General features: G+C 26.7%; 1 protein-coding gene across 1 annotated transcript in view; it reads right to left on the reverse strand.

The window, feature by feature from the left end:
• Positions 1–1,661: 1,661 nt before the first annotated feature.
• Positions 1,662–19,217, reverse strand: part of Gcn2 (eukaryotic translation initiation factor 2 alpha kinase Gcn2) — a 70,294-nt gene continuing 52,738 nt past the window's right edge. The window contains exons 4-14 of the mRNA XM_017904088.1: positions 11,261–11,501; positions 9,746–10,041; positions 8,592–8,966; positions 7,807–8,322; positions 7,349–7,506; positions 6,590–7,026; positions 5,092–5,368; positions 4,482–4,995; positions 3,818–4,300; positions 2,788–3,665; positions 1,662–1,788 (exon numbers count right to left, since the gene is read on the reverse strand). Of these exons, the coding sequence (XP_017759577.1) occupies positions 1,662–1,788; positions 2,788–3,665; positions 3,818–4,300; positions 4,482–4,995; positions 5,092–5,368; positions 6,590–7,026; positions 7,349–7,506; positions 7,807–8,322; positions 8,592–8,966; positions 9,746–10,041; positions 11,261–11,501 (4,302 nt within the window). The remainder of the gene's footprint in view (positions 1,789–2,787; positions 3,666–3,817; positions 4,301–4,481; positions 4,996–5,091; positions 5,369–6,589; positions 7,027–7,348; positions 7,507–7,806; positions 8,323–8,591; positions 8,967–9,745; positions 10,042–11,260; positions 11,502–19,217) is intronic.

Here is a 19,217-nt window from a genome sequence, read left to right on the forward strand (position 1 = left end):
AAATATTCAATTAAAAAAAAAAAATGAATTGTTAATGTTTATTTTAAAAGATACAGCGACTATTTCTATAGCAAAAGAAATTTCATTTTTTATTCCAACAATAACGGTGTGTATATGACGAATAGTGTAATTAATAATTACATATAATAATAATACTACGTATAACGTATAATAATAATAAAGATTACATTTTTATATCGGCCACTTGTGTTCTCGCATCTTACCTAGCCACTCGCGTTCGCTGTGCGTAGGTGTACACATTAAATGCATGAGCACTCAGTCAATATTCAAAGTCGGTTTTCTCAAAATCGAAGCTTTTAATAAAAAAATTGTATTTGTTTTTTTATTTGTTCGATCATGTAGAATAACCCCCTGCTCGATCCTACCGTTGCTAGGGCACCCTATATATCCATACATGTGCATTTTCTTTCTGTTTAAAAGGTTGGCAACCAAAGAAAAATTAGTTCAACTTAAATTTATTTACGTAAGTACCTTATCATTACGTGTTTTATATAAAGACATATTGTTTTTTTATAGCATCTAGTATTGACACTATTAAATTAACCTTATGATGATGACAAGAAATCAAATTTTTTTTTGTGAACAAAAGTAATAATGAAACAAAGTTATGAATATATAGTTTGTTTTTACTTTGCATTCGTATTTGTATTAGTTACGGCCATAAGACGAACTTTTTTGATTGGATGAACAGTGAGGAGAAACAACATCAATCAATGTAACTTGCAAAATAAGGCACTTCTAAATACGCATAATATTGGATTCCATACGTGCTAACATTAAGACCGTGACTTTTGGAATCTACATGTCAAAATCTAGTAGATCATATAAAAATACATTAATAATTTTTAGTTTAGGAAAGTAAAGTGTAATTAAACACATTTTAAAATATTTTATTTTAATTATGAGCCATTTAATCTTATGGGTGAAAGTATAATTTTTAGAATATCATAATACGTGTAAAAGAATATTTATACATTTGAAAATAATATTATTCTTTTATATTAATTTGAGCTTTTATTCTACCTTTTCTGATATAATTTTTCATAGATTTGATTAATTACTTGTAACATATTTTTATGGATATTGTATAAATTTTATATGCACATATTGTTTTAAAATTATTCTAGGAAAAAGAATTTAACTAATTTGTAAAATTGTATTTAATATTTATTAATTTCTTTATGTATTTTTAGATTCTTAAATTCTTAGAACTATATTATTATAATAAAATTTTTAACATTTATTGTCATATATAAAAATATATTATATCAATTAAAAAATAACGAATTACACATTAAATGCTATTATATATACTTAATGCTATGAAAAAATTTCCAAATGTATCTTTATGCATATTTTATTTAAATTCTTTTGTGAATAATTAAAATAGTAACTTAGTCTATATTTATTTCTACTTCTAATCTATATTTATTTCTACTTTACTTTTCTGTACTATATTTTTATAGAAGGGAAGAAAAATAATGATTTAGAAAAATATGAAATTTTGTAAAAATAAATTAATGTAAAAAAAGATCAATTTATTTTATTATGCATCAATTATTAATTTTTGTTACATATTTTTTTTTAATAAAATTTCATGTTCATATATTTTCACAAATTCTCTATAGAAAAACATTTACTTACAGAAGAGTCATATATTGATTATCAATTAAGCTATATAATATTAATACAGGTCGTTGTTTTTCTTTCCTTGCCTCTTGCATTTTCTCACATATCTCTTTTATGTATTTCTTATGCCTTGGATGTCTAAAAAAAAAAGAAATAAATTTTTGTTATTAAAAATTTAGAAATTAATCTTGGATAAGTATTAAATATATTACTGCAACTTTTAGGCAATAAAACTAATTTAAAAATTTATTGTATTATACATTTGAAATATTTGTCAGTATAAACGAAAATAAATTTGAATAACAATAAACATTATTAATTGAATAGTGAAGTATTTTATGTATTTTATCATAAAACAACTGACAAAAACAGAAATATCACGTAATATATATAAAAACAATTTTCATATTACTTTCACTCTATAAGAAGCGTAAAATCTCTTTAAAAGAGGTAAATAAGAAGTGAACTGTAAACAAAAAAAGAGAGTCATACAAGCTATTATTATTAATCTAAGTTAAAGAAATCTTTTGTTTCCCTGAAATTATATCACCATTGGTGTTAAAATTCTTTTCTTCTTCCCCTGTAGATGTATTCATTTATAATATAGAAAGAAATTTTTTGTAATATTTTAAACTATAGAAATTTTAAACTATACACTAAAGATTTCTATATTTGAAATAATACAAAAATTAAAAAAAATTGAGTTCCAAAGTAAAGTATGCAAAAATATATACATGTACATAGAATGGAGCATTTAAATGGAAACACCTGAATATCTCTGTTATTTATAGTTCTATGAAATAGAACCAGAACAAAGTTGTATTGTTTAATGGGATATGTGTATATCAATAATATTTTTTCAAGGTCATTTTTTAACGTGTATTTAAGGGCGTTGGTATTTTTTAAATAGTTCCCCTTAATTTTTTTTTTATTTTTGTACAGTATAAAAAAGCAAATTGTAAATAATTTAAAATGTTTGATGATTTAAGAAAGCAAAATGTATTATATGAACAATTTTATTCATATTAATTTATTTGTTATTAATATCGATAATGTTATCATGTACTTTATCATTTTTAAAATTATTAATAAATATAATTTTAGAAATAAATAAGTAATTAATGGATAATATCTTACTTGTCTATGATAACTTGTATGCTTTTCAGAAATTCTGGATCCTCTTCATCAATCTCCAAGAAACTTATTATTGTTCTTATAACACTCATTTCTAAAAATACTGCGTAAATTTCAATGGGAATTTTATGAGAAATCCTTTGAAAATATGTGGACATCTGTGCAATCATAGAATTTTTTAAACTTCTTCTAGAACTACCAGAAAGTTTATCTCTTTCAGATAAAATAAAATTAATATTGACATTAACTGGATTATTATTACTTAAAAAATTATCACTTGTTGATATTTTGCTTTCAGATCTATTTAGAATTGGTATAGAATTATCTAATCTTTGAAAAAACTCTCCAACTTCTTGATTACTCATTCTTTTTTCTTGAAATCTATCACGTTCCCAACTTTGAATCCTTACACTTCCCTTTTCTCCACTTTTTAAAAAAATAACATGATTAATAGAGTTTTCTCGACAATATTCTAGGATTTCTTCAAGGGAAACTAGATCTAAAATTGTAACTTTAAGTCCAAGACTCCATAATTCCTTTAACAGATCAATCATCTCTTTATGATTGCCCATACAAGAAATGGCAATGTCAATTCCGTATTTACATTCTAAAGATTCTGAAGTTTCTGAAACGGCAGAAACAAGTTTTTCTAGCGAAATACTAATTCCAGCGCCGTATTGCTTAATTTCTTTACTAGCCATTCCTGTACGTTCAAGAATTTTTTTGAAGGAGAAAAGCATTTTATCATATCGACCTCCTGCTGCTATTACTTCTTCCCCACCTTTTTTTTTTCGTCGTTTAACTTCATAAGTAATTTGATAAATTATACCACTATGCTGATTTATATTGTGCACTAAAAGAGGTACTACCACTATTGGCCACTGAAACGTTAAAGTTTTATTATATTTTAATATAATATTAATATTTGCACCTTTATGATACAAGGTAGAATGTGTATAACAAAGGAAACTGCTTTAATCACAAACAGTTATTTAGATTAATCATTTGAAATATGATTAAGGCAGTATTTTACCTTCACACCAAGTGTTTCAATATTCTCCATAACTATCTCAATTTCTTTCAATCCTTCTCTAGCTAAAGCAGCAGCATCTCCCTTTCTTCGTGTAATTGTTTTTAAAACACTGTGAATCTTAGCAACAGTACTTTCAGTTTCAAATAAATTAAATAAAGTTTCCATAGCCTGATCAGTCAAACATAAACTTATTAAATGAGTTTGTACTTGAAATCTTGTAAATTTTCCATCACGTGCATCTCGAAGGATTGAATAAATGTCTTGGTATTTTTCTTTATCAACTCCACAATACATTAACACAGCTTGTAATAAAGAAGTATGATTTAAGCGAATGATAAAGTTTCGTTCTTGTAATGGAGGTAATTCATTAATAATTTCCCAAACAATATATATTAATTCAGCTTCCATTAAACGATTATCAGGAGTAGGACTTATTATATCGAATGCACATTCATAAAGTTCTCTCGGATGAAAACCCAAAACCTAAAATAAATGAAATATAACAATTATTAAGAAAATTTATTAATATATTAATTTTATCTTTTTTTACATTTATATACTAATTTTATATTTATCTCTTCTTAATAATGAATAACATTTTGATATCTTCCTAGAAATATAATTATTATATAATAATAATACCTATTCAATAAAATTATAATACCTTTTTTTCTCTAAAGACTCTTTCAATAGCATATCTCCTAATATGTGGTACATTATTCCACACAATGTACCTTGCAAATGCAGCACGTAAATCATGGGGAATACAAACAATATTTCCATTACGAGTCATTAATTTCACACTGGAAGTTGAAAAAGTACAGAACTGATACGATTTTGGTATCAATAACGGAGTTCCTAAATAAACACCACCATGTCTTTGAAAAACTTCGATTACTTTGCACTTTACACCTTCCTGATGTTTTCTCCAAGCAATAAAATTGGTATGACCTCTGCTAGGTAAATTCATATCGTAAGTAATATCGTCTGCTGGACTAACTTCCTGCATAAAACAGCATGAAATTAGGTATTTATATGCTTTGCTTTGATTATTTGAAAGAGTACGTCGAATCATTTCTTGCAGTTCCGTTTCTTCAAGTCGCGGAGGGGGTAGGTATTCTGAAGAAAGAAGTTCTTGAGCAGTGGGACGTTGACTGGGATCGTGGTTTAATAACCATCTGCAATAATAAAATTTATCAATTATATATTAAATAAAATATAAAAATTTATTTATTAATGTTACAAATTAATTTATTTCAATTTTTATTATATACCGTAAGATGTGAATTTGTCGGGACATATCAGCTTGTTGTATTTCTGACGGAAGTATAATTTCTTTCGATCGTAAATTAAGTAAAATTTTAATTCGTTCCATTCCTGTAGTGAGAGGTTTGTAACACATTTCAAACAATATTATTCCAAGACTATAAATATCGACTTTTTGGTTGTAAATAGCTTTGGCTGCTTTTGTTGTAAGCTCTGGAGCTACATAAAGAGCTGTGCCTACTTGGCCTGTTAAAGATCCAACATCTTCTGTGCCGAAACTAATTCCTGAAATATATCATATAAAATATAACACATGAAAACACTAATAAAACACATAAAACAATAATAAATATTCATTTATAATAGATTCTAATTTTAATTAAATTAGTTTATCAGTTTCTAAAATATGGTATCGTCTGTAAAACATTAAATACAGTATTGAATGTTATTTAAATAGTGAACAATGGTTGAAATTTTATTTCTTATTTTACTACAATTTCAGAATTCTATTTTGCGATAAATTCAATTACAAGTAAAGGATAATGAATAAGATCAATTTAAAATATTCGTTATTCAGGAAATTGATAAATAGAATTTATTTATTATTCAAAATAATTTTTATGCAATATTGTCGAAAAAACATGCGTTTGAGTTCGTATAATGTACAATAAATATCGTGGTATAACTAGAAAAAGATTTTACTTTATTTTATTTTTTTAAAATTGATTAATTTTATGAAAAAGATATATTAAATTCAAAAAGTAAAGTACTCGTATTTGAATTAATTGGGGGACATAAGTGTCCTTCAGATGATCGAATTTTCAGATATAATAGAATACATGTTTTTCTGATTTTATTTTTATATATTTCAAAACAGAAGAGCACAAGTATTGTATGCATGCAAAAATAGCAATAATAAATAATAAATTTAAATCTATTATATTATATAAATCTAATTATAAATAATAAATTTAATTAAAGATTTAAGGATCCCAAATTCTCTTAGCTATAAAAACGCACAATCTTTTTAATACATTTAATTCAATATAATTATTTACATTCCTTTTGTGTCTTATATTATCTTGGTCCTATTTTTAAAGGCTTAAATGCTTTAAAATGTTAGGTTATCATTACTTTATCATCATCATTACATTTGTGTTCTTCTTCATTATTCAGAACAGGTAAAAGACTCCTATGCTGAAGTGAATGAATACTGGTTTCTATGGTAAATTTGTCACGTACGAACTAATTTGAATTTAAATGTTTATATACAACAATTTGTATCAAATTGTATTGAATAATGGAAAATTTGAACAGAGGTGCAATTAATCGAAGTTCTACTGTATTACAAATAAATACAGTATTTTCCAAATATTTAACTTTTTTATGTAAGAATAACAACACATAACAAGTTTGAAAGTTTTTACATGAGAAGATTGCGGAACATTGTGATACATTATATTATATAATAAATTAGTTAGATTTTAGAATTTTTTTAGTGCTTACCTTTTTCTAAACCTTGAGATTCTTTATTATCGGTTTCCATTGTTTGTGCAAAAGACGAAAGTATATTTGTAGTTGCCAGACCAAAATCTCCAATTTTGACATGGTCATTACTATCCAAGAATATATTTACTGGTTTTAAATCTCTATGTATCATTCCTTGTTGATGAATATGTGCTAGACCTTCAACGATTTCTCGAAATAATCTCCACACTCGTTCTTGATCTTCATAAAGCCCACCATCAATTGCTGTTCGAAGAGTACTCTTTTCACAAAATTCCATTTGAATGTACATAAACTGAATTTCTCTAACTGTTTCTTTTGATTCATTCATATCTCCATTTTCATCGTTTTTTATATTTGAGGCAGATGGTTGATAGTTTGTATCTCTTTCAAATTCTATGCTATCAGAAGAATCCATTCTTAAAAGATTCTGCATTCTGGAAAATTTATTATATTTATTAAATATTATGTTTTGAAACATTTAGTTTTGGGATTTCTGTGTACAAAAATTTGGTAATTTATTTTATATTCTTAAACTATACTTGAATATGTAATCCTCTTCTTTTATGTTTCAATAAATTCATTTATATGATTTCTAAATATTTTAAAGAAAATATAATGAACAAGAAATTAAATAAATAAATAATTTTTGTTTTTCGGTTTTAAACATTTGGCATGTAAATAAAAGCTATTTTAAAAATAAATTATAATTTATATAATATGATTTATAAATCTTCATTTTAAAAATTAATCTCTTACAAAAACGCACAATCTTCATCACTGTCAGTATCACTCGAAGCATCACTGTTATCTTCATCACTATCAACTGTTGCATTCGTTCGAGATTTGTATGAAACATTCCATTCAACTTCGTGTAGTGGTGGTGCTAATTTTTCAATATCATCCGTTCCTAAGTGCTACAGAATAGTTATTATATAAATATAGTAGTTATATATAAATTATAACAGTTATTATATAATATGATAGTCATTAAAAGAAAGTTAAAGTATTTTTATTTGAAATAAAATCTCATATTTAATAAAAAGTGATAAACAAACAACGTAAATTTGCACTTTAAAAACTTCTACGCACTAGCAAAGATAGAAACTAATAATTTCAAGTTAGAAAAATTAAATATTAAAATAGAACATAAAATAAAATTCAGGTATGAATGAACAAAAAATTAAGTAAGAAAATAATATAGATATAACAATTACATTAAATGGATCTGGACTCTTTTTTTCGGAAAATGTCATGGACATATGTTCTTCTACTGCGTCAGTTATTATAGCACTTTCTATCCACGAATTGTAATATCGTACTACATTTTCATGATTCATCCGAGATAATAATTTTACCTCTCTGGTAATTTTTTTATTCAGTTGCTTATTTTTTGGATTCAATTCTATTCTTTTAATCGCGTAAATACCGCCATCTAATTTATTTTTTACTTTAAGTACATCACCGAAAGCACCTTTTCCAAGCCATTCAAGAATTTCGAATTCATTTGTAATTCTTGAATGACCACCTAATGGAGGAACATATTGTCGAATATCTGTATCAGGTTCTTCCGGTTCGCGATTCTCTTGTTCATCTCTTCGTGGTATTTTTGGCGGTGATAATGCATGAGCTAAAGGTGCTTTTATGAATGAGTGCTGTAACAGTTGCTCGGCGGACCAACGCTTTCGTTCATCATTGATAAGGCACTTTAATAAAAAATCTTGAAGATCAGGCTAAAATATTTAAAGAATTAAACTATTTTACAATATATAATTTATTTTTTGTATAAGAATGTTTTGTATTTTAAATAGAACATTTTTCCCCGAAATAATATTTATATATTATATAATAAAATAATATAAAAACTTTTACAAAATAACAAAATATTTGTTTATATCAACAATGTTTTTACATTATGAATAATTACTATTTTATTTTTACGTTTTGAATTTTAAATACATTAAGGTTTAGAATATATTTTACATGTATTAACAATACGTACCTGTGCAATTGCTGTTGGATCAATTTTATCTCCAGAAACTATGATACCATTTAATAAGGAAAACATAAGGACTCCAAAACGATAGATATCTGCCTTTTTTCCACCTCTGCCTTGTATACTTGGGAAATCTGGTTCAGACTTAACTATTGTACACGACTGATAAATATCAGACAATCTTTTATTTAGAGAATAATCCGATAATCTAACTATTCCTGTACTATCAATGTAGATACTGGTATCACGTAGGTCCTTGTGAACAACATTATTTTCATGTAAATATCTTAAAGCAGAGAGGATTCCAGTTGCCAGATATCGTAGAAAATCGACATTCACTGGGAGGTTCTCCAATAAAAATAAGGAACAACTAGTACCTATCTGAAATTAAATAATTAATATATAAAAACATTTTCGTTCTTTATTTTCGTATTTTAAGTATCAAAATATAAAAACAAATATATAATATTTATTTACATTCGTATTTTATATATTTGTGATATTTATATTTTATATAATAAAGAGAAATTGATCGACATGATATTTAAACTATTTCTGACAGTTTAATAAAAGAAAAATGTTTTAAACAAATATCTGTTGATATTAAATAAATAATTTATGGGTGAAAAGGAATTTGAAAAATATTTTTTCATAAAAAGTTGGTATTTTTATTTTTTAAATAGCACTATACTTTTTTATTATCATATTTTTAAATTATAAAGAAAATGACTTCAACAATGTATTATAAATATTTTTAATTGTAAATATTTAACATTATTTGACATTACAATACGGTGATTTCTTTTTTGAATTGTTATCTACGACTTCGTCACCATCATAATCATCGAATTATGCTATATAAATGTTGTTATTAGAAAACGTATACATTTGTAATCAAAAATCTAGCAATCATTGGCAGATTTTTCAAAGCGAAATGATAAAATATCTGTACATTAGGTTTTAAATATGTACGATTATTTGACTTGTTCAAGTTAATTAATAAAATTTTTTCCATAAAGTATACACAATTAGTACTTTGACTTTGTACAGTTGTACAGTAGTACAAGTTCTCAGCTTATTTAAGGAAAAATGCATTTAAAATATTATAATTGCATAACAGATGTTTAATCTGAATTGTAACTAAATATCATTATACTTACTACAAATTCTTGAAGAACATAAATAAGTACATCATCTTCCTCTTGTAAGTACTTCATATTTAAATAATGTACTAGATTTGGATGATGTAATTTATGCAAATGATTTACTTCTTGTTCTAGACTTCCTACTTGTTTCATAATATGTTGAATACTATTTTCTTCAATTTTGTTATTTACTTTCAATGTCCACTCACTAATTGCAAACAATTCTCCAGTTGTCATATCTACACCAGCATAAACAACTGATCCCTTAGTACTATGACCCATGCATTTTGCTCTGTACACTTGTCGTTCACCTATAACAATTATTTTATATTATAAAGATGAACTAAGATTTAATTATTTCTTCAGATTTTTATTAGATATGTAATTATATCTACTACAAATCTATTCAATTCATTACGTCCATCAATTCAAATTATATTCTTTAAGTAAAAGTACTAAAGCACTAAAAGTACAGTAATAATCCAATAAATCAATTAATATCTCATCATTCTCATCATTCAATTTTTGGAAATAGTTCCAGTAAACAATTGTTTTCTAAGTTTGAGCTTAAAATAAACAAAGCGTGGAATGCATAACGGATAAATTATGTCTACTTTACTGACTTATGCTTATGGTTGAGGAATTTTTAGAATTAAGTCTCATCCTGGATTCGATAACATCGAGACGAGAACTCAAAAGTTTCGATCTTAACAGAGCATTAATATGTGTATATGAATAATTAAACAATAGTAAATTATCAGAACAATAAAGTAGGCGAATTAAATTTAAGTAACATAAAATGGTTGCTATGAATTGAATGACGAAATTCTCAATTTATATATACTATTTTCATTGGAGATTTTCACTCTTAAAATCATATAATAAAAATAATTTCAAACTCTGTAATAAAAATACTAAAAGTATTTATGCTATTAATTAGTATTCATTACATGAGATATTAGTAATATTGCATGAATTATTAAAACAATACTGAACAATTCAGTATTTTAAGCTACTAAAAATATGTATAATTTGTATTAAAAGCAAAAACTATAATACACAAGTAGAAATAATTGTTAATACTATTTAGATAAAAGAAACTATTACTGGTAAGACATATATGAATTAGAAATAATCACATAGCTTAAAAAGGTAGTACAATAAAATAAGGAAAGATAATAATTATCATATTTTGAAGCAACAGATTTTATATTTAAAAATGTATGCAATCTGAAATATATACAATAATTTGATTATATGATAACATATTTATCAAGAAACAAAGAATGCAACAAAAAGTATAGGATATAAAAGGAAATAAATAAATAAGTATATGATAGATGGAGTTAACTTTAGGAATTAAACATTAATTATATTTGTAATATTCAAAAAAGTATTATTTTAACTAATGTACGTTTAGAAATTATTACAATCATGTATCTCAGTATGAAATCATTCCATCGATATTGGGATCCGTGATATTAACATTAAGATAAAATTAAGATATAATTAATGCGATAGATTACGCACCTTTATTATGATCGAAGTGTAATAACTTCGTGCCTCTGTGTTCGCAAAGGAAACCATCTGAACTTTCAGAACTACTAGCACATCTTCTTCGAGAATAGAACCGTGATCTCTCTTGAGGAGAGGATGGTATCGATTGAGATGGATTATTTGATCGATCATTGTACAAACGAATGGATTCTTTTCGGTTACGAAGCTCAGCTTTTAAAGCTTCTTGTCTTTTTTGAATTTCATCCTGTAATACCTGCAATTTTTTATTGTCGATGAAACATTCAAATTTAAATACATATATATTTAAACTATTCAACACCAATTTGATTGCAAGTGTTATATGTTTATACAAAAGTATTAACTACATTATATAAAATATTAACAGTTTTTTTCTAATATTTATTCACCTGCAAAGATTCTGATTCGAACAAAGGAATATTTGAGAAAATGTAATGGTTGAATCTCATTGTTATAAATAAACTACAATATCTCAAGGATGTTTAACCTGTTACTTTTATCGAAGTAAATGTTGTTAAATGCAATATTGTCGAATGAATTAAATTTTTATCGTGAATTAATTTTAAAGACGTTGGGCGATTAATTTCCATAACAAGTGGCTATGAGATTAGCATCAAACTATATTCTTCATTATTTTTCAATTATTTTACGAATGAATTTTTTTTCAAACTTTGAAGGGGAGGAAAACAATTCTACATGAGAAAATAAATCGAAAATATACCATAAAATTTTTCATATTAATCAACTTTGCTGTGTTGTCTAGAAAAATGATTTTAGACACACTGTTAGTACATATACACAAGTGAATTTCTATTTGGCGAATTTCGTTATATACTATTTATATTATTACTGGTATTCGTATACATTCCTTTAGAATGCCTATTTTGTTAGTATACATTATTATTAGCTTAGAAATTAACGGTGCGCTAGTAACAAATATTATTTAAAATTCTATGTATATATCTATATTTGCTATTTAATAGTAAAAATTCTTACTTTCTCCAATCAATCAAGTTGTATATAATATTAGTAATATACCCAATTTTATTAAATAACAGATTGTATTATGAGCTGTTACAAAAATAATTGTTTAAACGCTTAAAGTAACAATTGAGATATTTTTTTAAATGAACAATATTCTGTACTATATTTCTTCATCTACCCATAAATCAAACAATAAGCGTTTTATTGCTTTATATATACTTCATGAAAATACAAGTAAAAATACAAATAGTATACAGTAATAACCGGTTTAACATAAAAGTCTCCACATACGGTACAATCAATCATCGATGATTTTTCTGTTCTATTGATGATTCTATCTGAAGAAATTTCTGTACAATACCATGTACGATTTATCATCGACGATATCGAATCGTTCATTTATGGGGATACCTTATAATTATTTTAAACAATATATAATGCTATATAAAGTACGATATCGCCATTATTCTTCAGATCAGTTTATGCAGATATCATAATTGTCATTTGCAAATAATTTTATTGAAATCAGACTACATATTAATTTCTGAAACGAAATTTCAATTGATTTATTTAATTTATTCGCATATTACGAGTGCCTTTTGAGAAGATATTCTTTCGTATATATTTTATTCTGCATTTATTTTTCATTTTTATATAATTTCCAATTTTTCGTTGTACGAGTTTATGTAATATAATATAGTCAGGCGAATGATCAAACCGAATATGGAGGCCTTAATTTCTTTACTGTGGTTTGATGGGACACATCATTAATGATATACATCATTTTGCATATTTGTGTAGCTTCACTGAAATAGCCCTTTGATGTAAGATAAGCGCTAAATATGAATCACAAAATATGAATGACAAAGATTACATTGTTAAAAATTTTCATTATATACATATATTTCATACTCATCGAAATATTATCAGTGGACAAATAATGATTCCCTGATGAAAAATGATTTTACATATGACCTCGATCAAATTAATTTTCGTTTCAAGTATGACCTCGGATTCTGTCTTCGAATACATAAGCCTAGAAGCCAGTTAAGAATATACATATACACACATGTAATAAAATTAAGTGTTACAAAAAAAATACTACTTACTGTTCTTTTACGTTATCACTTGCATCCTTGTCGTAGGAAACATTTCATCACCTAGGACAGTTTCTTAAGCTTTTTTAAGTACACTTGCTCGTAATAGATCTTTAGTGTACTAACTTGCAATCGTACACACGGTGATTCACTTTCGGCCCACAGGAGCAGATTGGTGAACGTTCGTTCGGATTCTTCCTCGTCTAACAACGGTTTTGATACCAGCATAGCGTCATCCTTGATCGTTTCATTTTTAATATGCTGTACTTCGTTCTCAATTTGTTCACAGATAGACAACCATTCCTGAATTTCATCATCGGATACAGTCTGCTGTATAATGGCCCCAACTGTTTCTGCGATTCTAGTAACATTAGATATGCCTGAAATACAATCCTCTTCTGGCTCTTGTTTTATATCTTCTTTCTCCACAGTGTTGTGTCCTAAAAATCGTTTGCACGAAAGGTGAATATCAAAGGGTAATATATCATCCCAAGCTTCTTTCAACAGATCAATGCAGTCCTTTACGTCATAATCCATATAAAATTCTATCACCCCACGGGGATAATTCAAGACCTTCTCTAGCATGCGACGACGAAAAGACCTTTTTAGTTTCGTTATTACTCCCTGGTCTCTCGATTCGAAAGAAACAGAGGTATTTCTAGGGAGATATACGATATCGAAATCGTCATCGTGATTCAATTTATTCGACGTTAGAATACGAGTGTTGCAGTTATTCATTAATAACAACGTCCGGCCGCAAGTTCCATTTTCCATTTGGTATGTTCTCACAGTCGGTTTGAAATGATTCTCTAGCCAATCGGCAAATACATTGTGATCCATCAAGGCCTGCCTTTGAGCCTTGTACACAACTGGCAATTCGTTCTGTTTCACGTGTTTCAGCGCTTTTGGTTTCTCATATCTGTGAACAAAAAGAGGAGGTAACTTATGGGTTCCACTGACATTCGCGCAGAGTCCCACGGTAACTCGGTCTTCCTTCGTTTTACTTTCGTATATTCTTTTCTCTATACTACGAATTAACGTTCGATCTGGAAGAGCCTTCCATAACAAGTTTGTCTCATCCATTTTGTAAATATGATTCAAGTCTATGTCCTCGTCCTTAAGGCGTTGCAGAAAGTCCTCCACGAGCTCTTCGTCTGACTCTATGTTATTATTCGAAGGTACATCGCACGACTTAACTGGCTGGATACTGTGTCGCTTTTTGAATCTCCATATCCATCCGTTGCTAGCCGAGAATGTCGATGGACCGCCAAATTTAGCGTTCAATTCATTTGCCTTTTTCTTCAGGATGATGTCAGTGATGCGACTATCAGTGCCTTTCACGCTCTGCTCTAAGAACCACGTGTACAAACGATTATCCAACTCATCCAACTTAGGCTTCCGTATTCTTTTACGATTCTCGAATCCAAGAGACATTGCTCCTTGCTGTAGCTGATCTCCTTTTGCCCTGATCCGACGAATGGTTTGGAGATGCACACCGTAATCATTAGCTAATTGCATTATAGGAACGCCGTTCTCCAGCTGTTGTAAGATGTCGAGCCGTTGTTGCACGGTTAAAAGAATGTTTGTCCTTTTCTGATTGGTCGACATCGTGCAAGTAACTAATACGTACACTTTTATATTTTCTATAACGTTTCTTTTTGAATGCCGACGAGAGATCGTTGCACTGAGAATTGCTAGTTAAAAAACACAAATCACAAAACCGCACGATATAATTTCTCTGGCTAATAAATGCTTGTTTATAGTTCCTCTCTTGATGCTCTGTGTACAGTACTACCCGGCTAACTGATCGCTTCTTCCCCGGTATAGTCTCGCAAAGTCAGCCCCCACTACTTTTTTTTTGCTGACTCAGCAAGTGCAGCTGTGAACGATACTCTGGCTTTGCACCATGAGTTGATGACAAATGGAAGCGATAATTTTAAACGTATGATGAATTAATCGGCCAATGAAAATTTAAATATTTATACTTTACGTTAAATCTTACGGAAATTACTAAAGATCGTTGAAATTTTCTCGATGAAACTATATTTGAAGTACTTTTACTTATATACATTTAAAGAGAATGGATAATAATGAAGGCAATTGAGAAAGAATGAAATGGAAACAATTCTATTTACTATAGATGTATGACTTCATTCGAAAGATTCGATTCAATATTTTAAAGGTACACAAAATTAAAAATATTCAAAATTATATGTAAATTATATTTATTGGAAGAGTTTCAGTAATTTATTGATATAATCATTTTAGAAAGATTAAAAAGAAATGTGAAGATTAAAATATCTGTTAACGAATGACTTATCGAGTGCGTGATGTTATCGCTTGAATTTGTTACCGACTGATTACGCGAAGTTCGAATTTCGCTCACTGCTTTTCTGTTTCGTTCGCTCTCGATGTCACGTGATTGCTCTTTAAGTTGCACAAAATGTTATGAAAATATCTATAGAAATGCATTTTTGCGAGGATTACAGCACTATTGTTGAATCGACAAGTTGAAACTATTTTATAACATGCTACTATATACTCTTAAAAATAACGTGAAAAATATCGTTCTCGAGTAATCGCATTAATGACAAAGTACTAACCAAAGTGAAAGTTTACACGCCTATTAATACATTTGATGAGAGTTTTTAACCCGTCTTTTGTTTTATGCCTCTTCATTCCCTAATAACATCTATATTATTTTAAGATTTTTCAACTATTATATTCGGTAAGTGTATATTCATACGAAAAACATTAATCATAATTAAAATGTTATATAATTATGTTCATTGAATATTTGTAAAGTAAATGTAAAATATATATTTTCTGAATTTTTTAAAGGAAAAAATAAACAGAAAGAAGATATTTATATTATTTACGTAAATATTAGCAGAATATTAGTAGCCACAAAACAGAAGAAATAAATGATAAGTATCTAGAAGTATAAGTAATAGTTAATTATATTTATAAAGCAAACCTTATAGAATGAGTATGAGTATAAGTCTAAAATTATAGTATAAAGAGTTTAATGATATTTATCGTTATTGTGACAGTGTTAATTGCAAACATAGAGAAATTGGTATAGAATAACAAAAAATAATTGTTGATTTGTATAATCAATGCAAACGTTTATCATAAAAATCACATGTTGCAGAAAGACAGATATATGATAGCAGACATCATTGGTAAGTATAGATTACGAAAAACGTTACGAAATAATGCGAGAAATGGATATCGTACAAAAATAAAAAATTGACGTACTAATCATAATATTATTTGAATCATTACAAACAATTTAGGAATAAAATAAACGTAACAAAGATTGCAGTAGAGCACAAAAATAATTTAGATGTTAATGTGTTCATAAATATCTATATATATGTAAATTTTGTGATGGCAATTTATTGGATGTAGCCTAATAAAGTGAACAAGAAGAGATTGGAATTTACAAAAAGTATATACATGCTACAGGTATAAATAAATCACATTTCATTAATAAAATAATGAACCATGCTATCTACATTAATATTTTAAAAATGTATCTTTACCCCAGTGTAAAGTGAATTTCAAGGACAACTTCATGTTTATGTAAGGTAATGATTTTAAATATATTATAATATATTTTATATTTATATATTACAATAAGAAATATAAATATCAAGAAAGACACAAGTATATATAAGATATTTATTTTACTTTCGAATATTTATGAAATTATTTTGCAGCTTTCGTCTATCGATTTAAAAAAAAATGAATGGAACAATATTATATGTATTATTATGCCCAATTTAGTAAATTCAATGATAGAAGGCTAATTGCAAATATATATCCAGTGAGAAACCGTAATAAATATTTTAATGATTTATATGAATACTTATTACGCGTTTGTTTTATTTCATGGTTATTTAATATTTTAATTATAATTAATTGGAATATAACATTTATGTTTTATAGTGAAAAAAATAGATTGAAAATAAAAGAAATGCAACACAACAATAGTAGAGTGCGACGGAAAACAAAAACAAATATTTAATTAAACATGCACAATAGCTTAATTTTCTAGTTACTAATTTAGTTTTGTACACTTTAACAATTTGATCTTTTTTATAAATTCCAATAATGAATCATCAAATAATATGACAAAGAATATTGAAATAAAAATTTATTTACATCAACATTTTATTACAGACAACACGATATTATAACAAAAATTTAAAAAAGTAATTTTTTCGTGTAGAAAAAGCGAAATTACGAGTTTGAGTTTTCTAAATAGAAAAATTAATTTAATTATTAAAACAAATTAAACAAGCATCAACAACTTCTATTCATAATAATATTGAATTTACGATAGTGGAGCATTACGCTAAGCACTGTAAAAAAAAAGGAAAGGATATTTTAAATATAAAAGGATTTAGAAAAAATAGTGCAAATCGTAGAAAAAAAACATATTTTTGAAATCGTGCTAAAATATAGACCAGACGAATAGAAAGGTTAAAGCCTTTCTTTCTCTAACTATCTTCAATTCCATTCTGCTTCAAAAGGAAGATAAAAAGAGGCTTACAAATTAAGTAATAAAGACAAAGGAGTCATGCTGTTGTAAGAAAAATGTGAAAAAGACATATTTCTTTCAAAGAAAAGCAGAAAAGAACAGATACAGTAGGAAAAGGATACGTTCATGTGCAAAAAAAGACAATAACAAAAATTATATATTAAAAAACAAGTATATCTACATATATGTTTCTACACTAGTTTATTAGATTACCACATGTACCGAATTCATTCATATAAAGTGGTAACCGAAAGGAAATAGCCTTGACCGACCAATCTCTTCAACCTCTACTTGAATGGCTTTAAAAACGTGTTCTACAGCAGTGCTGTAACTATTGTATATATAAAAGTTCATGCAATTTCAAGAACAAAATTTATGTCAAGTAAGGTGTTAAGGTGTAATGGCATTATTAAATATAATAATTAAAGGTACCAATCAAATTTTCAAAAATTTGTATATGGTAAACTCGGTATAATTATTACTAATATTACTATTGTAAATCTTATTATAAAATATCATATAGTTCTATTTATATATCCAAGAAACTTAACGAAATTTGAATTTAACTATGAAAAATAATATCTTCAAAATGTTTGTTATGGCATTTTGTTGTTCACTTGATGCATGTTTTTATTAACAAGCTCTTTGTCACATTGTTAATATATTTGTTTTATACATATGTTACTAAAACGGTTTAATATTAAATATGCTAATAAACAGTGCATAGTTTCAACAATTAGAAAGAGGTGAATTATGTTTTATAATGTATTGTTTACATAAATTATAAAATCTGAGAAGCAATATAACGTTACTAGAACATATATTTTAGTATGTTACTTGGGAATAATATACCATATAGCGCGAATAGTATTATTTTGGCATAAGCAGTAATATATTTAAAAAAAATTTAACAAATTACTAATATTAGTTTTGTAATTATTGCAGGTTTGTTATTTTTTCAATTTAGATTTCATATCTTGTTATAACTATTTAATAAAGTTTCCAATAATTCATGTTTATATAACAATTATATTTTAAACATATAACATTTTTTAAATTTATATATGTAGTATAAATAAAAGTATCGACACAATTTGGCCAGAAAAAATGAAGAGGCTCTATATAGTTAATGCAATAAAGTGTCCCACCTAATTAGAGCATCCTAAATGTCAAAGGGGTACATCATTCAGTTTGAAGAGACAAATAGTGTAAAAAATAAAAAAATTATTCTTAAAATCAACCTTAAAATTCTAAAAAATATGACCTTGAGAGGAATTTCTCGTTTCTCACTGAAATTGTTTTTTTTTTAACTGAATAATGC

The sequence above is a fragment of the Eufriesea mexicana genome, unplaced genomic scaffold, assembly GCF_001483705.2.
Source record: "Eufriesea mexicana isolate 0111107269 unplaced genomic scaffold, ASM148370v2 scaffold2646, whole genome shotgun sequence".
Taxonomy (NCBI): Eukaryota; Metazoa; Arthropoda; class Insecta; order Hymenoptera; family Apidae; genus Eufriesea; species Eufriesea mexicana.